The 26,993-nt window shown below is 40.4% G+C and overlaps 2 protein-coding genes across 6 annotated transcripts in view; both read left to right on the top strand.

The window, feature by feature from the left end:
* Window positions 1-13,315, top strand: part of LOC143213723 (putative ferric-chelate reductase 1 homolog) — a 42,872-nt gene extending 29,557 nt beyond the window's left edge. Inside the window, exons 5-12 of the mRNA XM_076433838.1 lie at window positions 2,705-2,902; window positions 3,743-3,838; window positions 5,016-5,172; window positions 5,842-6,068; window positions 7,760-8,000; window positions 8,176-8,288; window positions 9,749-9,862; window positions 9,962-13,315. Coding sequence (XP_076289953.1) covers window positions 2,705-2,902; window positions 3,743-3,838; window positions 5,016-5,172; window positions 5,842-6,068; window positions 7,760-8,000; window positions 8,176-8,288; window positions 9,749-9,862; window positions 9,962-10,102 — 1,287 coding nt within the window. The 3' untranslated portion in view covers window positions 10,103-13,315. The remainder of the gene's footprint in view (window positions 1-2,704; window positions 2,903-3,742; window positions 3,839-5,015; window positions 5,173-5,841; window positions 6,069-7,759; window positions 8,001-8,175; window positions 8,289-9,748; window positions 9,863-9,961) is intronic.
* Window positions 13,316-16,910: 3,595 nt separating this feature from the next.
* Window positions 16,911-26,993, top strand: part of LOC143213306 (pikachurin) — a 311,458-nt gene continuing 301,375 nt past the window's right edge. For 2 of the 5 annotated variants that reach the window (XM_076433021.1, XM_076433026.1), the window contains exon 1: window positions 16,912-20,087. In XM_076433021.1, coding sequence (XP_076289136.1) covers window positions 19,973-20,087 — 115 coding nt within the window. In that variant the 5' untranslated portion in view covers window positions 16,912-19,972. Of the gene's footprint in view, window positions 20,088-26,993 lie in introns of all 5 variants that reach the window. The other 3 variants (XM_076433022.1, XM_076433023.1, XM_076433024.1) reach the window with 3 other exon arrangements.

The following is a 26,993-nucleotide window of genomic DNA, read 5'->3' as shown; positions in this document are numbered from 1 at the left end:
ATTTAGATTTTCTGCAATTTTTACAACAATATGTGCTTGGATACAGAATTTTATCGAATCAATTTCCACGTAAGCAGCTTCATAATTTCAATAATTATGAAATGAAAAATATAAAACCGGTCATGTGACCGGCAGTGGTAGGTTTAGTGTTAAAGTAAATGCAAAGTTGCTTTTCTCTTCGACATTTTTCGGGATGAAGACGTTTTAATCACACTAACCGTAAAGGAATTGTTACGGCAAGGGGTTAAAAGCGCGTGTTACCATTGCTGGCGAGTCGGCGAAAGAAAAAGCAGCGGTGGGCCCTCGAATAAATTCCAGAGAATCAATTTGGCAGTCGATCCGTCTTAATGGAAAGAGTTGGCAGCGGTATACATCATCATTCACCGTGTTACATTTATTGTCGGACATAAATCAGCCGGCGGAAAGTTCCGCGGGTCTTCCGAAAGATTTATTTTCATCCAAAATATCAAGATATTTCCGGTTGGAAGAAATCCGATTCCGTGATCTATACATCGTATATACCAACAGCGTGTATCCACGCGTGGGTGTGTATGTACACCTGTCTGTATAACCAACGTCGAGCAGTTTAATGGAGTAGTTCAGACCTACTCTGGAAACTCCTCAATAAAGTTTCCAAGTGAGAAACCAAGGGGGAGAAGAGAGGAGAGATGAGAGAGAGAGAGAGATTCGCGCGGTGCCTTTTCTCACGGTGATCTTGTTTCGAAAGTGGACCGGTTAATGAGGACGATACGCAAAAAAGACGTCGACCCGTATCTTTTCATTCATCGAGCGTCAATCTGGCACGACTGTAAACGATACCACACCGCATCGGTGAAACGTTCACCCAGGGCAGTGTCGTTGCGAACGTCATCGCCAGACGATACAGAGTCATCGCATGATGATACATAGAATCGTCGCGTGTCGATTCATACGTCTTCTCACCTGGCCGCCTCGAACTGGGACACCGATTTCATCGAAACGAAAATCATCCGTTTTACCGCGTTTTTATTAGTTCGCTTTCTTGTCTGTCTGTTTGTCTCTCTGTTCGGTACAAATTTTGCAATTGATTTCAAACTAACTTCCCGATGAGCTAGAGACTTGAAACTTTAAACATGGCTCAGAACTGGATGACAATGCAATATTAAAAAAAATTTTTAAAGAAGCCTATGCGTTTAGGAGATATAAACTATTAAATTTAACCGTTACACCTCCCCGCGCGACGCTCGGTAGTACGTGATCGCGTTTCGCGATCCCCACTCCACTGATCCGCTTCGCACCGAAGGAACTCGGTGTGCGTTCGAGCTACGTGCGATGTTTACAAAGTTACTACGTATTATTATACTAATGATGTTTGTTTACCAAGCGACAGAACAGTTACACCGATATTCTCCGTCGACCTTTATCTTTGACATTTTACCACGACGTTTGTTTTCGATATAACGCGATCGCAATACCGTCTGAAATTTACTACATGTCTCTGTTATAATATCATCAAAATGTTTAAAATCGATTGAAAAATTTCACACACACAAGACTGAAAGCAGAAAATAATTATTTAAATAAAAATAAATTTTTAAACAATACCACGTTTTTAAAACGGACTTAAAAGTACAAAATAAATTTTTTTTAAATACTACGTTTAAAAAACGGATTAAACAGTATAAAATAATTGTTCCTAGCCCCATACAGGTTCCTAACCTCATACAGGTTCCAAACCCCATACAAATTCCTAACCCCGTACAGTCCTGAACATTTGTGATTGTGAATTTTTAATGGCTATGAAAATACTTGTAAGACTTAAAACGTAAAACGTGGGCCGCATGCAATAGATAATTGATGCATGAACAGTTCACCTAAATCACTAACAATTTTATTGCACTGCAAATGATATGAACTGTTGTGAGAGTTTTCTCAACGGCAGCTACTCTCTATACTCCTTACTATGTATTATCTTGCGCCCCACGTTTTTCGTTTTAAATCTTACGAGTATTTCCATAGCTATTAAAAACTCACAATCACAAATTTTCAGGACTATCCGTACGGGGTTAGGAATCTGTATGGTGCTAGGAAAAGTTATTTTATACTTTTTACTCCGTTTTAAAAACGTGGTATTTCTAAAAAATTTATTTTTATTTAAATAACTATTGTTCCCCACCTTGCAATTTTCTTTTCTACACGCAGATAATTCATTAACTGTTGTCCAATTCGTTTAGACTCCTTCTAGAGTGATTGAAGCTAGACATTGAATAATTTTTCATAACACCATTTTTGTATAATACAGTGGTTTGCTACCACAAGCGATTCAATCTTATCTTTCTTACCAAGTATTCGTGGATTGTTTTATTTACAACTTCGGGTCCCAAGCCTGGACATACTAATTTGTTCCTTTCTCACGATCTTGTTGTTGCGTATAAACTAATCTTGATTTATTAGTCTCGATCGTGTTCATTTAAATCTTTGCAACGTTCCATCATTATTGCTTATTAATTCCAATTGTTTTAGCGATATTGAAAAATTTATTGTACGTACATATGGAGATGAATCATTTCACACAGACTTGTATTAATAATAAAGATAAAGAGGATGTCTGGGTCGTTCCCCATAGATTCAGGTTGTTTATTTGCGTGTTTTCAATGGTCATGAGGGTTGATTAATGCAGAGTTTTCTGGCATGGGTGTAATCGCCAAGTTCGTTTGCATTTCAGACGAAGGAAGTGGATGACTCTGTGTACGCCGGATGTGGCAGCACGAAGAACTGTTTTGGCACTCCGGCAGGATGCGTGGGGACCAAGGATTGCATGGCGATGGTTACGGTGCTGGTTCGTGGAGAGAGATATCTCTTCGAACTCCAAGCACGTGACAGTAAATATGTCGCCGTTGGCTTGTCCGACGACAGTAAAATGGTAATTCCCTCATTTCGATAGTCCATCATTCTTTATCTCGGGGAAACCTAAATTTCGGCTGAGCTTCCACTCGGGGGACCGAAAATCTTCAACTTTTCTAAATGTAATATTATGCAATTCGACGAAAAAATAATGAAACTTTCATTCTAGTGCGAGGAATCGAAATTTCAGTGTGCGGAGTGCAGTTGTTCAGAAGTTACATACAAGTCTTATATATTTCCCGCGCTAGAATTTAATATTTTATCATTTTTTCGTCGAATTGTATGATGTTAAATATCTAATTTAAAGATGCTTTCGGCGTTACCGTTTCGAGGTTTCTAAAGGAATGGTCAAACACAAGAAACCAAATCGCTAAGATAAGTAACGGAAAGTTATTTCGTTTAAAATGTACGAAACGGTATCGCCGAAAACATCTTTAAATTAGATATTCAACATTTACGATCGATAATTAGGGATTATTGTATAATGTTATACCGAGAAAAGTCGAAGATTTTTGGTCCCCTGAGCGGAACATTAAGTTTAATAGCAGTCAAAGTTATTATGTAAGTATTATTATAGTTCAATTTGATAATCTATATTTTAAAAATCCTGCTTGATCGTTTGAAGCTGTCAACTTTTGAGAAACACGCGAATTTTGAGCAGTTTTGGCAGAAACATCGCGGTTTATTGTCCGGTGGTAAGTACCACGGTTCCGTCACCGAGATACTTGCTCGACGCGCGGCGTTTTGCAACGATCATACTAATTGAATTTATGGGATTAGAGCGTTCGCGTCGTCGTAGTAACCGTGATTTCCATAACTTGAAAGCCACCGATTATTTAATCCTTTCTGTCTGACGCAGGGCGACGACAGCGTGGTCGAGTGTGCGAACGAAGGCGGAGAAATTGCATTACACATGTCTTGGAACTCTGGCAAGCAGAATATGCGGCAGCCCATGGTTCGTACCGCAATACTTGCTTGCGCTTGCACACCGTTCGCAGTACTGCGAAACGCTCTCCGGGACACTATTATTCCGTTACACGATATAATGATCCGTCAAAACAACGAGCTCGGTTACACCACCGCTGCGAACAACTAATTGAAACTCGTTCGATTCGTAATTGGAACTGTTAAAACTTCCACGCTTTACACTGGACGCGATTAACGTTCGTTTAATCGTACAAATGTACGATCATGCAAGTTTTATTTTCCATTTATTTATTTTATAGATTAATATTAGCGAACGATATTTTATTCGTTTTAAAGTCGAACGAGGAATAAATTAATGACAGCATCGGCAGTGTCCACAGCAAGTAGGAACAGCAATGGCGAAATATATGTATTAGCGGGATTTTATTCAATAGTACGGGTGCCCGATGAATATTTAAACGCAATTTCCTTCTAAATGCTGTCGCATCTGCAGAAACCTCCTCCTGCTCTGTAGTCTTAATTTTGTGTGCTCTTCTGAACCGTGTATTTCTACCTGCAATTATCAAATTCCCGGCGAATAAACGATAATTTGATACGTGTCAATTTACCGTTGCCAATTTTAACTAAAATCTACTTTTCTCTCGAGGGACATTGTCCAGGTGTAACCCACCGGTTTTCATGAAATTTATACAGGATATATAGTTTTGTATAACATTTCTTAGCTGTAAATAAATTTCATTAAAATCGGTGTGTTAAAAATTGCAGAACTGATGGCGAATAAAAATAGTCAAAACTGGTGGACGACAAAATTCTCAAAAATGATGGCCCATAAAAATCGTTCATTCCTTGGTGAATAAAATGGCGAATAAAAATAGTCAAAAATGATGGACGACAAAGTTCCCAAAAATGATGGCCAACAAAAATCGTTCAATTGACATTCCTGCAAATTAGACGATATTAATAGCGACGGTTTTTGAGGCGTACAGAGAGGAAGAGGCTTCTGATATTGAGAGCAACATGACGCGAGCATGCGAGCCGGAGAACTTAATACGATCCCGATTGAATGAATCCTGCGGTGATTGGCGACTTTCGCTCGCGTGTAACATTGTTACCGATCAATCCTCCATGGGAACGATTGCGTGGGGCCGTGGTTTTGTAAGAAACACCGATGGCGACCTTGCTCCTATTTGCGATTTCCTTTACAGCAGGAAGGTGCCGTTCAGTGGGACTCGGGCTTTCTCAAGGACGACCTGATCTCTTGTAAATTTTGGAGAGAGAAAACGACGGTCGTTCAGGGTCGGGAATACGATCTCGTCAACACGCCGTACAACCTTCTGGTCGCTGCTGGCAAGAGTCTGAAAAGTACGCAATTACTATTTTTTGATATCCATCGTCATTGTCATTATAGATTGCGGATCTTTATGGAAAATAAAAAATATTCCTATTGATTGAAAGCTACAGGATCCAAATAAAAATTATCTATATTCTTCTTTTAATTATTCTATTAAGCTAAAAATAATACCTTGGTGTCCTTAAAAATTTTTATCATGTTCACTGGTTTAAATGGTACGTGTCCATTTCTGTCATAACGGCATCAAACCTGCAGTCTAAGCATTATTATTCGCTTGATTAGTAAAATTGTATTCTTTTTTTAATTATCCTATTAAGCTAAAACTAATGCCTTGGTATCCTTAAAAATTTTTAACATGTCCACTGGTGTTAATGGTACGTGTCCATTTCTGTCATAACGGCATCAAACCTGCAGTCTAAGGATTATTATTCGCTTGATTAGTAAAATTGTATTCTTCTTTTAATTATCCTATTAAGCTAAAAATAATACCTTGGTGTCCTTAAAAATTTTTATCATGTCCACTGGTTTAAATGGTACGTGTCCATCTTTGTCATAAATGCATCAAATCCGCGGTCTAATCATTACTATTCGTTCAATTAGAAATTTTCAGAACCTTTTTCGCAACTTTTCATCGGGGAAGAAAAACGTAAGGAAAAATGGCTGACTGTGTGAATGTTTAGGTAACGGGGTTGGTTTCCACGACACGGCGTACGCGGCGACCGGTGGCGCAAAATTGTTATCGGACGTGGGTGGTTACACAACGGCGAGCAACGTGCTGATTCGTGTGCACGGCGCGTTGATGCTGGCTTCTTGGATCGGCACGGCGTCGATCGGGATCCTACTGGCCAGATACTACAGGCAGACGTGGGTCGGCTCGCAGTTGTGCGGAAAGGACCATTGGTTCGCCGTAAGTATCCAATTTTTCCTCTGACCGGGATCAGACGGGTTCAGGGAACGGGTCCAGACGGTTCCGGCGACCGTGGACCTGGATAACACAACGCCATCTTGTAGAACGGGTTGCTTGTGTCCGTGAGTTCACGATTCCCTGGGATCAGGGTTAATCGTGGCAACGACGTACAGAAGGCTCTGCCTGATAATTACGGACGGGATCAACTTCAATATGTACCAAACCGAGGCGGCTTCGATCCTCCAGTTTCGTTTCACCGGGACTTGCACGCTACTTAGCTGGTTCAATGGTTGAATGGCAGATGCTGTTCGTGTGATGGGTTTCAATCCATGGGGCAGGCCCCTGTAGGCTTTGGGTGGTTCAGAATCCCCCGGAAAGTATTCGATCGGATACGGATCGATGAAATTCTGGTTGGAAATTCAATAGAACATCGAGGAAAATTTTAGTCTAGCAAAGCATTTCATCTCAGCGGTTTCCGACCCATATTTCCACCACAAAACTTGCAAAATACATGGCCAAATTTTCCAGGATTTAATTAACTGATCTACAGAAAATTTCAACCTAACTGCCCTCAGTCCATGCCCCGTCCATGTCTCTGAATTTACCCGAAACACAAAATGGCATCTCTAACTAAGCGATATGTCTGACCATTTCCTCGATCCGTAAATGAACGGGCGTTGCCAATTAAAACGCATCCGAACGAATAATTATTACTCTCGTATAATCAGATTTTAATTCGGTACGATGGCGACCGCTGTTTATTGGACGGAGTGCACCCCATTAATTATTATTCTCTAATTTTATATTTTCGTGTATCTCTCTTTCTCTGCACGACGTGCCAGAGGAATCATCGCATTTGTTTTAATAATTAAAGATTCTCGTGATTGGAGACGGTGGGCTATGTTTGTTTTACTTTCCCCGAGGTGCAACGCGATACTCGAAGAACTCGAGGGTATATAAGCGTGCCTGAGGAACACTTAAGCTTGGCTGATGTCCAAGGATAACATCAAGCTTATCTTTGATACTCCAGGGACACTTATGCTGTAATCGCGTTCGAAGCACCTTTACGATCTTTTACTGGATGCTCGCGGGAAACTGATGTATTCGGTGGCCTCGATTTCTGCTAATGTTTCCTTCGTCCGACCGTTGAAAATTTCTTTCCAACCTCGATTCTCATCAAAGATACAGTCGCGACGCACATCCATTAAAGCGCTGTAAAACGACAACAAAAAATCGTACATCAAAACTTAAGCTCTCGTTGGAAAGAATAGACATTATTCTTCGAACTCACGGTGGTTTGAACCGCGTGAAAAATTTTTCACCTTCCATAGAAACGTTTAAATTCAACCTTGTAAAAATTTTCAAGAAAAAAACGAACCTTTCTAATTTTTGATCTCCTGACCACAAAAGCATCTGTTCACAAAAGAAACCCTGTGGAGAAGAAAGTAGAGGTTTCGTTCTTCAAAACGAGCCTAGGTAAATTGGTCTCCGATTATTTCCTGCAAAGTTACAGCATGTTGAACGAATCGAAACTGTCGTCTAAGAGCGATTCTCTAATTCAGATGGTTTTAACGGGAATCAATGTTTATTTTCACTCGGCGATTGCTATATTCGCCGGGAAAATGTTGAACAGAAATAGTTTGCGGATGTATCAGAATGTTGTCAGCCTTTATCGTTCTCACCTGTTACAGTGGCACCGATTCTTCATGATCCTCACGTGGTCGATGACGATCGCCGCGTTCGTGATAATATTCGTCGAGTTGGGCGAATGGAGTTCGGAGGTGATCCACGCGTCCCTGGGCCTGGCTACGACGATTCTGGCCTTCATTCAGCCGTTTATGGCAGCCATGAGACCTCATCCAGGCGCGCCAAGGAGGCCCCTTTTCAATTGGGCTCACTGGTTCGTTGGGAATGCAGCGCAGATTTGCGGCAGTAAGTTTCGTCCTGATACCAAGTCCCGTTTTGTATTATTTCTATCCACCTTCTTTTACTCTCTCTATCCTTCCTCTTGCTATCTTTCCTCTTCTTTTTGTTTTCGCTTCGTTCTATCCACCGCGCCGTTCCACGGGACAATGGGTTAACCGCTACATTGAAATTCCTTTCACAGTAATCGCAATTTTCTTCGCGGTCCGACTGAACAAGGCCAAACTCCCGGAATGGGTCGACTGGATTCTGGTCGCCTACGTGGTATTCCATATTCTGACTCACCTCATCCTCACGGTAAGGACGATATTTCATATTTATAAAGAGGAGAGTCAATCCTGACACCTGCACTCCGCGATATTTTACCGGGCTAGAACGACGAAAACGCTGGGACCGGGAACACTGGGTAATTTTGTTGGCACTCCCACTATCGAAAAGACCGTATTCTATCTATCCGTAATCGTTGAATTACCATTTTTATTCGTTCATACTCTAGAGCATACGGAAAGGGAAGTATTCATGTAATTTACCATTGGAAAATAATCGAGTTCTTAAAACACCGGTCTCTAACCTTTGAAATATATACCGGACACAATTATTATTATTATTATAGATTTCATTCGATTCGTTTGATGCTGTTATTTATATACGTTTACTGGCTCAAGCGGAACGGTACCGACTCGTTCAAGTCTTATTTTATTCGGTGATTATGAGGTTCCTTTGTGCTGTCGATAAATCGAAGTCAACTGCGACGCACTGTGGTCTGCAAAGCCGTATTTCACCGCGAAAATATAACTAAAAAGTATGCCGATATAATTATAAGAGCTCGATCAATTGAGAGTCCAATTTCGCATTGTTTAATGTTGTCTAATAAGAGATACATCCAGTTTCCTGCTATTTCTAATGTTTCTGTGTCTGCGAAAATATAACTAAAAAAGTGTCCCGATATAATTATAAGAGCTCGATCCATTGAGGCTAATTTCGCATTGTTTAATGTCATCTAATAAGAGATACATCCAGTTTCCTGCTATTTCTAATGTTTCTGTGTCTGCGAAAATATAACTAAAAAAGTGTCCCGATATAATTATAAGAGCTCGATCCATTGAGGCTAATTTCGCATTGTGTAATGTCATCTAATAAAAGATACATCAGGTTTCCTGCTATTTTGCATTTTCCGAGTCGCGAAAATATAAAAAGTGTCCCGACATAATTATAAGAGCTCGATCCATTGAGAGTCTAATTTCGCATGGTTTAATGTCATCTAATAAGAGATACATCCAGTTTCCTGCTATTTCCAATTTTTCTCTGTCTGCGAAAATATAACTAAAAAGTATCCCGACATAATTATAAAAGCCCGATCCATTGATATTCTAATTTCGCATTGTTTAATGTCATCTAATAAGAGACACATCTCCATTTTTCCGAGTCGCTATTTTTGTAATTAAAATAAATGGGTTCACATGGAGCTTCTGCTCTCGTTACAAAATTGTCTGAAGGGTATAAAACAGTGAAATATTTACATTTCGAAAATTATTTCGTCAAATAATTCTGCCTGCCATTTCTGGTAGAACGCTCGAAATGAGTTAAGAAATAGAGACCGAACAGGAATTGATTGTCAAGATAAAATTTAGACTACAAAGGCCAGCGGAGATGCATCGATGCAATAGCTCGCAGATATCTGCATGGTTGCGGTTCCCGGTTTCTCAGCGATTCGCGGAACGTTTCCATAACGAAGGGAATCGATATATGTGTTATAGTTCGTCGGCTGCGCGTCTGACAGGCAAGCCAGTCAGAGGGTGAATTCGTTCCCGATGAAAGACATGCACTCCCGCGGCTCTATGGTCCATCCGGATGCCAGACAGGATGCTCCCGTAAGTTTTCCGATCGAGGATCTCTCTTCCTACCAAGAAGGATCCTCGACCAAATTTTTACCCGGCCTGTTTTCTCTCATTTCGCATTCTGTCCGACAGCACTCGGGGATCAGGAAATTCATCTTCGGCGTCTACTTCGTGGTGATCGTCCTCTTCGCCGCGGCGCTCATCGTCATCACCGTACTCGCTCCCATAGAAGACACCTGGGACACCTTTACGAACACCATCAAAAACTATTAAGCCCGGACTCGAAACGATACACTCTGCGGGGACTCCATTGTTTTATTCGAATTACTAGGCTCATTCACGAGGAATTTCAATGGAAACATCGTCACAGTATTGGTAACCATAGAAGATGCATGGATCACCTTCACGAACACCATAAAAACAATAAATCTGCTGGACTCGAAACGATACACTCTGTGAAGACTCTGTTGTTTCATTCGAATTATTAGGCTCATTCATAATAATTAGACTGCGGATTTTTATGCAAAATAAAAATGTTCTGCATTGATCGTGGGAAGAAGGAATAAAATAAAAAATATTGATTTCATCCCTTATAATGACTTTGTTACATTAAAAACAATATTACGATATTTTGAAATTTTTCGAATCCTCTACTGTTTTATATTTCACCCAGCCAATTTTTTCATAAATGCATAAAGATGCGCAGTCTAATAATAATAATTCATAATCACAGAGCCATGGGTCAGCTTCGCGAACACCATTAAAAATTATTGATATCTCCAGAGGAGTACAGCAACTATATTGCATGATCAGGTTGATCCATGAATAATTTCGATAGAACCGGATCTTATATTAGGTGCACAAATAAGTTCGGTGCCTTTTGAGTATACTTTTGATGTTTATTTATAAAAAATAGGAATACACGAACGGTAATGGCTTGTTGAGTTACACCAAGTTCCTCAGCAAGTTTCTGTTGTGTTTGACAAGGATTTCCATTCAATAATTCCTCTAATTCTTCGTCCTGCACTTTTTTCGGCGTTCCACTGCGTTCTCCATCATCGAGATCAAAATTTCCACTACGAAACGCAGACCACATCATTTTTGCAGCCTCAGCAGCATTTTTCTTTGACTGAAATGCAAAAAGAACAGTGTCGAATGTGCTGCTTTTAAACGCCATGGTGCAAAGTATTGTTTTTTGAAGTTATGTAAGGTGGATGCTTTAAAACACCAAAGCAGCGGGAGTAAATTTTCATTTGAAATGCAATCGCAATTGAATATATGTAAAGGCACTGAACTTAATTTGTACACCTAATATATTGTGGATCTTCCTCTAGAGGACTATCGACGATATATTGGATTGGCAAATAAGTTCGTTCGGTTCTTTAGAGTGGAATAAATCATAAAAACCGAACGAACTTATTTGCCAACCCAATACTATGTGTAAACGATAGGGTACAATTCGAAAATTGATATTCCAAGAGGACAGGCTCCTATACGAACTGTTCTCTTGAACCGTAAACAATTTCGCGGAATCGACATCGCTCCCATAGAGGACTCCCGGGACACGTTCCGCGACCCCCGTTAAAAATGACTAAACCACCGCTGGCGGACTATAAACGCGCTATGTGGAAACCGCAGGGTATCGTGTTCGAGGTTGGGCAAAAGTGGACGTTCCGAGACGTCAAGTTTCGAACTGTTCCGTGCATCGCATCCTCGAGTGACTGTCTACATGTAAATCCGTTTCGGTAGCGACGTAAATCGCCGTTTATTGGACTATATCGGGAGTGTGATTTGTATGACAATATTGTTCGACTACGCCGAATGCTGGAACAGCATACTCGGGGTCAGCTGAAGTAGGGACCAGGACGTATTACTGTACAAGTAGCGATTAGCGAACATTATATAGGTACCGCGTGTATGTAGGTATATAAATATATGTATGTATGTAATAGTTACAGTTAGGAGCATAACTGATCACTAGACGACTGCGGATCTTTATGCATTTATGAGAAAAATGGCTACGTGCAATATAAAGCAGTGGACATATTAAAAAGATTTAAGGACATCAGCGTTTCGAAACTAACAAGATTCAGCTTAATAAGATAATTTCAAAAAGTATTTTCCATAATGTTTGGGCTTTTGGTCGTTCATAATTCGTAAACCAATTTCAATGGAATTTTCAGACCGTATATAATTCATACGAGTTTACAAAACACATTTTTGACATTTTCGTTATTGCCCCAGCTAAAAAAGTTGTAAAAATCAATTTTTGCTATTGTTTTTCACAATTCCGACCAAATGCATTTTTCCACCATATTTATTAGACGCCATTTACTAATTGAAGTCGTTTGGTCCATTCATAATAAAGTTATTCTGATTTAAAAAGTGTGTGAGATCAGTAGACTGCGGATCTTAATGCAAAATAAAAGTGTTCAGCAGCAATTGTGGGCAGTAGGAGATAAATAAAAATTAATTTCATCCCCTAATAGCTTTTTACACTTGAAAACAAGCTATTTTTATACTTTTCCTAGCCAATTTCTTCATAAATGCGTAAAAATCCGCAGTCTAGTGATTAGTTATGCTCCTAACTGTACGTATCTAATAGGAACGCGAGAAATGACGCAACAAGAAAAAATCCCGGTCCGTCCGTTCGTTTATAACAATCGAGTACCTAACCGTACACCTTATCGTGCCTTCTCTCACTCTCAGACTGATTCGAAAATCTTCTGACATTGCAGCTCATAAATATCGATATACGACGTACACGTGCTAAACGGTGTTTCGATTACTTCGGTTGTTCAAGGACGCACGGGAAAGGCATTAGTTATTCGCGAAAGGTGCTTTAATGTTTAAGTTTCTCCGGTTTGACGTGCGCTATTGTTCGTAAGCATTTGTTATCGAGAAAACCACGACAGCGGATCTTTATGCAAAATAAAAATGTTGTATCTGATTTGCAACAAACTGGAGCGAAAGAGGAGTTTATTTTCTTACTTAATACGTTTAATAGGTTGAGAAGAATATAATATTGGGTTGGCAAATAAGTTCGTTCGGTTTTTTACATTGGGATAAATCACAAAAACCGAACGAACTTAGTTGCCAACCCAATAGTATTTTAAAATTCTTGTGATGTTTTTTCTATTCTAAATTACACCTACTCATTTTGTCATAAATGCATAAAATCCGCTGTCTAATTATTATACACACTGTTTCGTTACAGTAATGATCTTGAAACGTTCTCGATGAATATTCGCCTACGAGCAACAGCGTACGAGTCCAGAACACACGATACATATTTATGGTAACAGTATTAGATTTTTTAACGTATTTTTTGATTTTTACAACTGCCTAGATTTATTTTCTACAGCGATCGGCGTGTCCTGTGCGATCGACGGGACGAACCAGCACAGGATCGCGTTACATTAACCGACATAATAGCGTTGTTTGTGTATGTTATTGATATTGTTAATAAAATAAATATATTGGTAATTCGTCGCACGTAACGTGATTCCCGGGACGATTCGTCCTCGGGACACTCTGTTCACTCTGTTGCGCGTCGCCCAGTGCCGGAACGTGTTCGCAAATTCACCCCTCCACCTCCCTGTTCCCCACTCCGGTGGATTTTCGCGATTTTTCCCAGAGGTCACCGGCTCGTCGTTAAGACAATTTCATTCCGACGCGACCCTCTACTCAAGATTTTCGTCGCTTTGAGAGTCCTTCCCCGGGAGAAGATTATCCGTTTATCGTTCGGGGCGCCCCGGTGGAACTCGATTAACTGCAAGGGGCCGTTGTTAATCGGTTTAGAGCGGAATCTGAATTTATGTAACCCTTAACAAACCGACTGTATCCGATCGACGCGAAGTCAGATCGATTTGCATGCGCATGTTTATTTTATTGCGAGGCACCTGTCTCCATTAATGTCGCGTATTGATCGAAGAGAATTGAAAGTGTGAACAGACAATAAACAGATGGTAAGATAAATAAACGGCACTCGTCCAAAATATTGGTAACACTAAGCTTACTTGTAAATAAAATCAATTGCAGAATTTGTACCGAACAAACAGACGGACAAACAGACAGGCAAACAGATAGACAAACAGACAGACAAACAGACAGACAAACAGACAGACAAGAAAGCGAACTAATAAAAACGTAGTAAAATGGGAAGGCTCTATCTATTTAGAGTTTGTGCAATTTTGATTACAATGTGTGCTTGGATAAAGAAATTTATCGAATCAATTTCCATGTAAGCAATTTCATAATGTCAATAATTCTATTATAAATATAAAACTGTTCATTTGACTGGCAGTGGTAGGTTCAGTCTTAATGTTGTTGAATTGCTAATTATTTCAAAGTAGTTTGGTTCAATGTTGAAAAAGTGAACGTCTACAATTTAGAAGTGTCCGAATGTAGTGTATTCGTTCCCGCGCGGTTCGGTTTTCATATTGAAAATTTCTATGGACGCGTGGCATCGCCGATTTTATAGCTTTTGTATGTCGGCCATTGTCCGGCTTGATTGTTAATTACGAATTGCGTCAAAATATTTTTATACATTTCTTGGTTCTCCATTTATTTTCGGCTGAATACGACTGGCTGTTTTCGATTCGAACAAAAATGTAATTTTTCTCGCTCGGTACACGGACTAGCATTGGCTTGCTGAAAACACACAGGTGTTAAAATGTATTTCTAACAGGCGAAGGAAACAAATATTCCCAGTGAAGTTAGTTAGTACATTTAGTAAACGCTGCAAATGTATTTGTTCAAATGACTCGCCAAGATAAATATTTGTTAAAAGTTCCGGTAAATGTACATTTATTTATTTGATCGAGTAAATCTGTTTAGTAAATTGTTGCCAGATAAATGCACTTACACTACGTTCATTTGTTTACTTTTGTTGGTGTGGAAAATCGAAACATTTCATTGAAATCGTCACATGGTAAACACTACCTACCGGAAGCCTATTAATAGGATTTTACATAATTGTGCTGTACCAAAAGAAAGCATAGAAATTTTCTTTTACATTGCAATCTTAAATGAAACTATTAGATGACGTTATTGAGGAAGTCTTGTTAGTTCATAATGAAAATTGCTGTTACTATTGATGGTTCCATTAAAAAGTGTTTAGATTTTTAGATTTTTCAAGATTAAGCAATAATCACCGGTTGGTAATGTGTTAAGCATATTATTTATTGTGTCTGATGACTCGAATAGTCATTCAGGGAAGACATTTTCTCAGCACTGAATTGCTAATTATTTCAAAGTAGTTTGGTCCAATCTCGAAAAAGTGAACGTCTACAATTTACAAGTGTCCGAATGTTATCGGGAGTCGCAGTAGTGTATTCGTTCCTGATTCGGTTTTCATATTGAAAATTTCTATGGACGCGTGGCATCGCCGATTTTATAGCTTTTGTATGTCGGCCATTGTCCGGCTTGATTGTTAATTACGAATTTCAATTTGCTCGCTGATACACTTTATTGTTATGCATACTGTCGGACACGTGAATAGGGGGTCTCTATAATTTAGTACACAAAACGAACCTCCTCTGTGCGTTCTGCTATACGCGGCATCGTTTCACCTGCGACAATAGATAAATAAACTAAACCCCGGGTATACGTCAGTTTCATGGAAATCAATGTTTTCTTGGTAATTGAATTTTTTTCATATGTTCGAGTTCGATTCGACTCTCTGATCATTCGTAACGTAGTACCTCCGGGCGTTTCAGTGTATACGCATATGGTTTATTGGCCGATTTACGAATAATGAAAAAGAAAATCGTTTTTTGTTTATCGCCGGTTGGATTGCGTGGAATACAAAGCTTAGTAGATTTCGGTTTTATTCGTTGTTCTCGGAGCGATGCTTACGGCTCATTGGAACCAGATTTTGTGCATTTATGACAAAAATTGACTAGGTGTAATCTAAAACAGCAAAACCATTAGACGAATTTAACCTCCACTGTTATATATTGGGTTGGCAAATCAGTTCGTTCGGTTTTTTATATTGGAATAAATCACAAAAACCGAACGAACTTATTTGCCAACAAAATAATTATAGTTTCTAAATTGTTTTATACGATCTTGAGGCTTGTTCAACACTGCACCTAGCGAGCCTTAAAAGTAAATTTTCCCTTATAAAAATGACAGGATTTTATTTAGCTTTTTTGCGGATCCTACTGTATTAGGTTGCCCAGAGGTTTCTATCGGAATGTGCGCCTTTAATGTTACTACATAAATATAATCAATGCGATCATCTTTATGTTAATGTTTTAGTATGAATCGAAAACCAACTTGTGGGACAATCTAATATTTATTTAGCAATGTTAAAGAAACACATTCCGAAAGAAACTTTTGGGACAACCTATAATAATAATCACGTCCTGAACCAGCAGCATGTACAAATCAGTTTTTCAATGCTCAATTTACATAACTAAAGTTATTATAGCAAACGCAAATTTTTCCTTTAAAAAAGGTTCAAAACTGAACCGAAACGTTAGGAAAGAAGAAAAGTTTATTGCAAAATTGCTAGATTTACTAAATGATCGAAACGGTAGCGCCGAAAGCATCATTAAATTAAATATTTAACATTTACGATCGATAATCGGGATTATTTTCTAATAATAATAATACGAGCTCTACTGAAGGTGTCTATTTTTATTAATTCAATAATTGTAAAATAACAAATCTGGAACCGGTCATTTTGACCGGCGGTGGTAGATAAAACGAGATAATAGAATGATCCAGAAGACTTATTAAGAAACCGGTAAAGTAGGGAATAATCAGAAGAAGAGAATGGTAAAGTAGAAAATGACCAAAAGAGAGTCGAACGTCCAAGATGGGCGAAAACCAGTTGGACCAAAATGGACCAAAACCAAAATAAAATGGCCAGTGGAAGGCTCGAAACCGATTTTTGAACGCCAGCGGAGCACGGCCCTGGGCAACCCCCGATCGGGAGGCAGCGTTCGGGGTGGAATGTTTTCAGGGGGTTAGTAACGCGCTTCAAAAAAAAAATGGCGGCCGATCGAAGGCGGTGGCGTTATGACGCATGCCGCACGGCGTCCCTCGGCGTCCCTCGGCGGCGCCACCGTCGACCAACCCCCGCAGTTCGATTGGAGACACCGGCCGGCATCGACGGCTGTCACGGAGCTCCCTCTTCCAACGAGTTCGCGTGTGTGATTTAACCCGTTCTGGACACCGTTCTCTCTCGGCCACGTTTCCGCCGTGGAACGAGTCCGACTCGGCCCGGACAGGTACAAAGACCCGGGGTGATCCTGCTCGCCAGCGACGTCGAAATCACCCGATTTTCACTCCTCGAGCCCCAGGTGCTACCCTCCTACCCACTCGATACCTTTCCTTTTTCATGGACCACCTCAGCCAACCCCCTCGAGAACGTTTCCTTCGTTAATTTCAAATCGGATTTTCATTTCGCGAGCTTAAACATTTCTCTTCCCGTTTGTTTCTGGTTTTCCGAGATTTCTCAGTGACGCGGGGGTGTTTTGTGGTACCGGTGCATATACCGGTTATTTCGTTTTAATTGTCGTGCGTTGAGATCGAGTGAAGCTGACCCTGTGACGACCGGCTAGTTTCGAAGCTTGCTTTCGGAAAAATTTCGCAGCTGTGGATGCCTAGGAATGTTCGAATAAAACGCACCACGTTGATAAATAAATGGGAATGTATAAATAATTGTGGCGACGCGAGAGGACCGACTCCAGCGTGGCGTTAACGGCAACTAACTGTTGAAATTCACACGGCAGTCCCTGGAAAAAATCTGTACAATCTTCGCAGAAATTGAACAAATCCGTGGAAAACAGAGCTGATACATGCAAGAAAGATAGAAGGACCTACAAAGACATATAAAAAAACATTGGAGGACATAAAAAGAAGACAAATCCAAACAAACGACGACGATTATCGCCAGAATGGCTACTGATTCGCTATAAAGCACACAGTCGCTCAATCAGTCGTCACAGCGTCAGTAATCGCAAATTCTGTTGTCCTCCGTGTACAATTAATTTCGTTTCATTATTTACCCGTCAGACAATCACCTAGGGTATCGAATAACTGACACACTGTATCGCGAACATCCCCGAATTCCCGTGCTCCACAGAAATTCCCAGCGAACCCAACTCGACCGTTGATCCGATTCTATCGTTCGCCGAAAAATACATTTTTCTCTTTTTCGACAAAAAAATAAAAATTCTTCGAGTTCTCTCGAGCAGTCACTCGAAGCGGGTCCAGCGACCCGCTCGTCTCGCTCGAGTCGGGACTCGCGCGTATCGCTTTCCGGCGTTGTATCTGCCCTCTCTGTCTCTCCCGCAGCGAAAAGTGTGTCTGCCTTTGAGCCGGCCAGTGAAATATGCGTACCGATATTGATATGCATACGGTGTCGAGTGAATTTGCATCGGATATCGCCGGGGAAAATAGAGAGAACGAGGAAAAGAGCGAGAAAGGGAGAGAGATCTGCCGTTGGCCGACGGGTAACAAGAACCGTAAATATCGCGGGGTCTCATTACACGGCCGACCGAACGTTAAACCGCGGCGAATGTCAAAAAGGCTCTCCTTTCTGGGGAACGGACCAAGGGACCGGTTGAAAGAAACGCCGCGTCGCGGTCTCTCTTTGCGCGTGTCGTATTTTTTTTGCATCCGTGTGTGTGTGTGTGTGTGTGTGTGTGGGTGTCTGTGTGTACGCGTGCAAGTGTGTGCAAAATTGTGCAAAAGCGCAAGAGACCAAGGCTCGTGTACCTACGTGCACCTGGATGCAACGATCCATTGGTTATACGTTCTCTTTCTCTCTCTCTCTCTCACTTTCTCCCTCGGTCATTTCGATGCACACGTACACACCGAAAACCGGAAGGCAATTGTCCACTTTTTGCCCTGTTGTTATTCGATACCCGATACCCGCCTTCCCCCCCACTCACCTTGACACGCGTACCCGCGACCCGATCCTTGTCCGAGGCCACACCGGTGCTGGGTAAAACGTGGCTAATAGTCCATTTCACCTGATGTCGATACATTTTTTCAAACGATCCCCTTTGATCTTTCACCGACCGTGTTTCGTTGCTTCCTCATCGATGCATTCGTTTGGTTGCTCACGAACGGGTTTTTATTTGTCTGTTTATGGCTGGACGATGCATGTGTCCCCTTCGTGGTACTCGAATTGCGTTCAAATATTTCTATACGACATTTCTTGGTTCTCCATTTATTTTCGACTGAACACGACTCGCTGTTTTCGATTCGAAAAATGTAATTCTTCTCGCTCGGTACACGCACTAGCATTTGCTTGTTGAAAACACACAGATGTTAACACTTTACCTACCGGAAGCCTATTAATAGAGTTTTCAATAATTGTGCTATACCAAAAGAAAGGATAGAATTTTGTTTTACATTGCAATCTTAAATGAAACTATTAGATGACGTTATTGAGGGTGATTTGGTAGTTCACAATGAAAATTGCTGTTGCTATTGAAGGTTCCATTAAAAAGTGTTTAGCCATGTATGAAAATGTATTTTTAACAGGCGAAGGAAACAAATATTGCCAGTGAAGTTAGTTAGTACATTTAGTAAACGCTGCAAATGTATTTGTTCAAATGACTCGCCAAGATAAATATTTGTTGAAAATTCCGGTAAATGTACATTTATTTATTTGATCGAGGAAATTGTTGCCAGATAAATGCACTTACACTACGTTCATTTTATTTACTTTCGTTGGTGTGGAAAATCGAAACATTTCATTGAAATCATCGCTTGGTAAACACTAGATTAAGCATATTGTTGATTGTGTTTGGTGACTCGAATAGTATTGGGACCGTTCAGGGAAGAGATTTGCCCAGCACTGGTCAATGGTTCTTGATCGAGTGTTTCCGCGTTGCCCACAGGAGATAGATAGAGGAAGGGTAGAAGAAGAAGAAAGTGGTACGCCAGTGTTTCTCGGAGGTGCAATAATTACAAATACAGCCGCGTCCAATAATTTTCGTCATTTCCATAAGAACGACGCGAGAAGACGAGTGTCTCCCGGATCTCTCTCTAGAGTTTCAGTGCGCGTTCGACGGTGAGCACTCGATTAGCGAGTAATCGATCGAGAAGTTCGTTGGTTTCGAAATGCGAAAGTGAACACTGTCTCGGGGCGGGCGCGTGCACGTACATCGCGGGACGATGGCGGAAGTTCGTGTTTGCCGGTTCCTCGTGGTCCTCGCGCTGCTTATGGTTGTTCTGGTGCTCGGGCAGAACCCCGTCGAGGAGAAGACCACCTTCGAGGCTGCTTTCCAAGGTAAGACCTGACCTGGAGCCCACAATCACGTCCTCGCAACACCAAAATTGCCAAAAAACAATCTCAAGGACATTTCCAATGAATATTTTGTTGCTCTTTCTAATCCCCCGTCAGGTGCGTCTCTGTAAATTGATCTATTATACTTGTCTGACCACAGGTTGTCCTATTCCACTTACCCAGTTACTAAAATTGTGCTGCACCCCTACCAGAAGGTTAACTTCGAATGAATCGCATAATTTCTGATTAGGTAATCAGTGAAACTCCTGATAAGGAAATTATCATACTGTTTCCTGTAGTCAAAAGAATCTCAAAGAACGTTTTCATCAAGGATTAATTATTTATGGACATTCTTGAATTAAAATTTTGTTGCTCTCTTTAATCTCCAGTCAGGTGCAACTCTGTAAATTGATTTATTATACTTCTCTGACCACAGGTTGTCCTATTCCACTTACCCAGTTGCTAAAATTGTGCTGCACCTACCAGAAGGTTAAATTCGAATGAATCGCATAATTTCTAATTAAGTCACAGTGAAACACCTGCAAAGAAAATTATCATACTGTTTCCTGTAGTCAAAAGAATCTCAAAGAATATTTTCATCAAGGATTAATTATTTATGGACATTCTTGAATTAAAATTTTGTTGCTCTCTTTAATCCCCTGTCAGGTGCGTCTCTGTAAATTGATTTATTATACTTGTCTGACCACAGATTGTCCTATTCCACTTACCCAGTTACTAAAATTGTGCTGCGCCCCTACCAGAAGGTTAACTTCGAATGAATCGCATAATTTCTGATTAGGTAATCAGTGAAACTCCTGATAAGGAAATTATCATACTGTTTCCTGTAGTCAAAAGAATCTCAAAGGACGTTTTCATCAAGGATTAATTATTTATGGACATTCTTGAATTAAAATTTTGTTGCTCTCTTTAATCCCCTGTCAGGTGCGTCTCTGTAAATTGATTTATTATACTTGTCTGACCACAGGTTGTCCTATTCCACTTACCCAGTTACTAAAATTGTGCTGCGCCCCTACCAGAAGGTTAACTTCGAATGAATCGCATAATTTCTGATTAGGTAATCAGTGAAACTCCTGCTAAGAAAATTATCATACTGTTTCCTGTAGTCAAAAGAATCTCAAAGGACGTTTTCATCAAGGATTAATTACTTATGGACATTGTTGAATTAATAGTGTAAGAGTAAAGGATGTTAAACTCTAAATATTTATTGAACGAAAAGTAGCATACAATAACTGTATAAACGTAAACTCTTTAGTAGTAAATCGCGTAGCCGTAATTCGTCGTGTTCCGTTATCGTAATCGTATCGTATAAACTTTTACGTCAATATCTATTCGTGTTTTTCGAGAATCTCCGTAACTGCGTGGACGCGTTTTTTTTAAATATGTTTCTCGCCGTGATGTTTTGTTCAAGCGTTTCGTTTGTCTCTTTATTTACACCGCTGGTTACGTAGTCAATCGATGTATCGCATCGATTGACTCACGCGCGCACACACACATAATACACTCTTACAAATATAATTATACGCATACAGAAAATCTTCAAAATCTCGCCCCTACAATATTTTGTTGCTCCCTTTAATCTCCCGTCAGGTGCGTCTCTGTAAATTGATTTATTATACTTGTCTGACCACAGATTGTCCTATTCTACTTACCCAGTTTCAAAAACTGCATGCTGCGTCCCACAGGAGGTTAAATTCGAATATATCGCATAATTTCTGATTAGATTATCAGTGAAACTCCTGCAAGGAAAATTATCATACTGTTTCCTGTAGCCAAAAGAATCTCAAAGAACATTTTCATCAAGCATAAATTACTTATGGACATTATTTAACGAATATTTTGTTGCTCTCTTTAATCCGCCGTGAGGTATGACTCTATAAATTGATTTATTATACTTGTCTGACCACAGGTTGTCCTATTCTACTTACACAGTTACTAAAATTGTCCTTTGAATTTCGTGCTTTCTTGTCGATTCTGTTGGAAAATCTTTGACGTCAGGTTCCACCTAAAATATAATGCAACTAAAGAATGTACACTGTGTTTTATGAAAAACAAAATACCCTTTTCCTCGGTTTCCCCGAACAATTATTCTTACTTCTGCCAGACGGGTTTCACTTTTGAAACCTTCATTGAAAGTAACTCTTAATTAGCCCCGACCGCAAAGTTTCATCTGCGAACCCGGAGATACAAAGTTTAATGTTACGATATTTTTTACTTAACATTTTACGACTTCTGAAGGCAGTTTGTTTGACAAATGATTCTACTTGTGGAAGCGATTGCTGGGGAACCGAGGGTAGCGATTCTTCCCTGTAAACAATAAAAGATGAAATTAATGTGCAAAATTCTCGTACGGAACCATACAATGAAAGACTGTACAGTAATTTATTCAGAAAGCGGAGGGGATGAAACATCCCTTGAAATATTGTGCAAACACTTTCTCAATTCTCGCCCAAGTTATTTCCGTGTTATCCGTCAGTAAAATAAGAAGACCTCGATGTAGAAATCGAGAGAATTCTCATAAATCAAATGAAACTGCTCATAACCGACAAAAACAGCCATTACAGAACGAAGTGGGTGAAATATGAAATCGCGACGAATGCTACAAAGCTGAACATCATGCAATCGCGACGATTATCACGAATGCGTAACGCGTCCGTCAATAACGCGATCGGCAACACGGTGACGCCGCGATAGCATTATTATTCACGCGTAACAAGTATATTTACAGGTCGGCGTTTATTTCGATTTCGCGCGATGGTCCTCGTCGACCGCAATGGAAATTTTAATGCCGCCTTTTCGGATTTATTTTCCCCGTGTCCCGCCATTACCGAGCCATTTGTCATCCGGCAACAGCGTACGACATCCGGTAACATTTTTATAACGAAACACGCGCGCGGGCAACGCGTATCCGCCGCCCGAGTCGAAACTTAATTAACGATCGCATATTTGCGGACCGTTTTATCGACGGTGGGGCAAATGAATCCGTATTGACAGAGTCGTTCGGACGCATTACTAAATTTTCCAAACTATTTTGAATACGGGACCGCTTCTCCCTCTCTCCGGGCTTGCGAAAAGTGCTCGCACGTACCCGGAATCGCGAGCTGTTTCGTATTTTCGCCTGATTCATCGCCCGGCGACACGCTCCCGACACGAAACGCTCGTTTGTCGGTGTTTATCGATGGCCGCCATCGATTTCCACCAATTAAATCGCTGCTTTATTGAAATTTTTCGCGGAGCCAGGTATTTTTCTGAACGTTTGCACTCTGACGTGACAGACACGAAAAGACAGGTACAATATTCCCGTATAAAAAACGAACAATAACAAATTCGTAAAATGTCTGCCATATCGTCTACACGTTCTACTTTATTCGATCGAAAATCAATGATGTGGAACTCGAGCGACCATGTCAATAAAAATAGTTTAAACGAACTGCACCGCGTATGACGCGATAAACGGGTTAGAGCGTGTAAACAAAATTGCTTTGAGTTGCCAATCAACGTGTTAGCAATCGCGAGAAAGTAAAGCTAAATAAAAGGAGTTTCGGAGCCGGCTTTCAGGGACAAAGTTTCGCATCAGGGTCGAAGGAAAATAGGGTTTGGCAATTACCGGGTGCAGGGGGCTTCGTTAGAGGGGGAAGGTGGATAGAGGGTGGTGGGATTAGTTGCTCCGGGTTCCGTTTAACTTGCCTGCGTTGCGAGCCACGCGCATTGTCGACGGAATAAACAATGGCTAAGCAGTTTCGCTTTCTGCTGCGCGTGATTTAAACGCAACTCCGGTGTGTCTGGGAACGGGTAAACAGCGTATTGCGTCGCGTTAATGTTAATGGCGTACTACCTGCACACGGGTGTCCTCTCCATCCCTCTCTCTCTCTCTTTGCCACTCCCCTTGCGACGGTCTCCGAGGTACCATTTGCTAATAGCCAGAAAGCAATTAATATCACGGTCAGTTGCTGCCCTTTACTCGCCACGGATGCGTGGTGAGCTGATTAGGGGACGCTGCCTTACGGCCTAGAAACGTTGCCATCCGACTATGCTGCTACATACACTGTTGCCCACTTTCTACTCTGACGTTATTTAGCAACGAGAAACAATGTTAGAACTGTCCCGTTTTAGGCTAACATCGAGCTTTGGGCCCCCTCGGTCATTTAGAACACAAGTAATAATCAGATTGTTGATCTCCGTGCAAAATAAAAATTGCCTGCATTAATTACAAGAACGATGTACATGAAAATTTTTGCCGTAAATGCACAAAATCCTGAACGAAGAGAAAAAAAACATCATACCTTGGCCCTCGGTCATTTAGTACACAAGTAATAACCAGATTGCGGATCCTCGTGCAAAATAAAAATTGTCTGCACTAATTACAAGAAAGATATATATTAAAATTTTTGCCGACAATGCATAAATCCTGAACGAATAAAAAAGGAATCGTCTGCATTAATTACAAGAAACATGTACGTGAAAATTTTTGCCGTAAATGCACAAAATCCTGAACGAAGAGAAAAGAAACATCATACTTTGGCCCTCGGTCATTTAGAACACACACCAGTGATAATCAGATTGCAGATCCTCGTGAAAAATACAATTTGTCTACACTAATTGCAAGAAAGATATACATACATGAAAATTTTTGCCGTAAATGCATAAATCCTGAACGAAGAAAAAAGAAATCGTCTGTATTAATTACAAGATGTACATGAACATTTTTGTTGTAAATGCATAAAATCCCGAACGAAGAAAAATGAAATCGCCTGCACTAATTACAAGAAACATGTACGTGAAAATTTTTGCCGTAAATGCACAAAATCCTGAACGAAGAGAAAAGAAACATTATACTCTGGCCCTCGGTCATTTAGAACAAACACCAGTGATAATCAGATTGCGGATCCTTGTGCAAAATAAAAATTGCCTGCATTAATTACAAGAACGATATATATGAAAATTTTTTCCGGAATTGCACAAAATCCTGAACGAAGAAAAAAGAAGCATCATACTTTGGTCCTTGGTCATTTAGCACCTACATACACATTAATTGCACATACATGCACATACATATTAATTACAAGAAAGATGTACATGAATATTATTTTGTAAAGAAAGAATTGTTTTTAAAATGGTTTTGAAAAAGGTTCTTGCACCTTCAAGTGTCGAGCCATGTCAACAGCAGTTTGGAAGTTGCCCCTGTCGCAAGTTGATGCGCGCCATCCTTTATTTCGTCGGATTTGGAATAATCGGGGAGTTATAGTCTAGGCGCCAATAAACCCTCAATCTCGGTATACCAGCTCGCGTAAACTGAAACGAAGCCGCACACGACTAACTTCGTTAACGGACTCTATTTTCGTGCGGCACGGACGCTAAATACTATTACGGAATCCGGGGAAAGTAATGCTTCAAACGTTACAAGTAGAAACCGCCGGTAATAGTCAGACAACCGAGGCGAGTCAAGCATGTAGGTCATTCCACGGTAAATGGATCACGTTTTCAACGCGATGACACGGATTTAGATGAAACTGAAATATGAAACAGTCCAAACGAAACTGGGCGAGCTGGTTAATCCCGTTTTGTTGTGTTCAATTTTTCCCGGAAGTTGCTACAAGTGTCGTTATTCGTTCCTGTCACATTCTTGTCAGTTAAGATAACATTTGAAACTTGATCTTCGTTCCGAAAATTTTTAAAGTATATATAACTTTATTCGCTACTCTGAGGGTTACAATTTTCTTACATCTTCTCCTTCCTCCGCTTCTCCTCCTCTACTTATTCTTATTTCTAAAACTAAACTAGATAGATAGAGAGAGAGAGAGAGAGAGAGAGAGAGAAAATTTACAAAAGCTTGTAAAATTTTCAAAGAATGAAGTTGCGCAATTCCGAGTATCGAGATTGGTTTTGACGGGGAGATAATGAAAATTCCGCGGAGATGGACAATTCCTTGATCGTTTCGAGGGACGTTTAACGTTCCGGAAGTTCGACACGACACTTTTCGACCCGTTTACTTCGTCGACGATGGCAGAGCTGCCTCCGGTTACACGTTAATCAGCGTCCCCGAGTGGATGCATCGTTTCACATGGACCCGACGGAAGAGGAACGGCACCCGCATAAAATCCCGTGTAACCGGATCGGTTTCGTCGACGCTGGTGCATTTTTATCGGCCGTCTTCGATCCAGCTTCATAAGAGACTTTATCGGGAACCGGCGATGGAATTCCCCTCCAGCGCATTTGCGAATCGATGATTGCTTCTCGGCGATATCATGCTCGACAGACAGTCGATTACACTTCTAAACACTTGCGTACGAACCCCAATGAAGTGAAAGCACCATTTTTAACACTAAATCTACCAACACCGGTCAAATTGACCCGTTCCAGGTTTTTTATTTAATAAGAAATGATTGTATAGATATTTTTAGTAGTGCACGTATTACAATAGGAGTCGCACGAAGTCTACATTAAAACGTAGATCAATGATTCGTGTTCTGTGTCTGATCAATACTCCCCGTTTCTACTTGCAGGATAATCATTTTCAAATAATTCATCTATTTTAAACGAAGATTAAGAGTGTCACTGCTGCGTCTGACCATTACCTGTCCTTTCTACTAGCGTGACAATCTTCCGAGACAAATTACTACGTGCAAGATATGCGTCATTTTGAATGCATTCGCCGAACACACAATGATAAATTATGTGTTAACACCCTGTACCATATATATATATATATATATATATATATATATATATATATATATGCAGGATAATTATTGTGCGCATGCAAGACGGAACATGAAACAGTCCAGTACCATGAATTACGTAATAAATTCTTCTCGCAATTTTTATAACGTCAACTCGTATCCTTGGTATATTAAATTGTACATCATTAACGCGTTCGCTAACATTGCTTCC

This window comes from Lasioglossum baleicum, chromosome 11 (assembly GCF_051020765.1).
Source record: "Lasioglossum baleicum chromosome 11, iyLasBale1, whole genome shotgun sequence".
Lineage (NCBI taxonomy): Eukaryota > Metazoa > Arthropoda > Insecta > Hymenoptera > Halictidae > Lasioglossum > Lasioglossum baleicum.
This window is presented reverse-complemented; position numbering and strand designations above follow the sequence as displayed.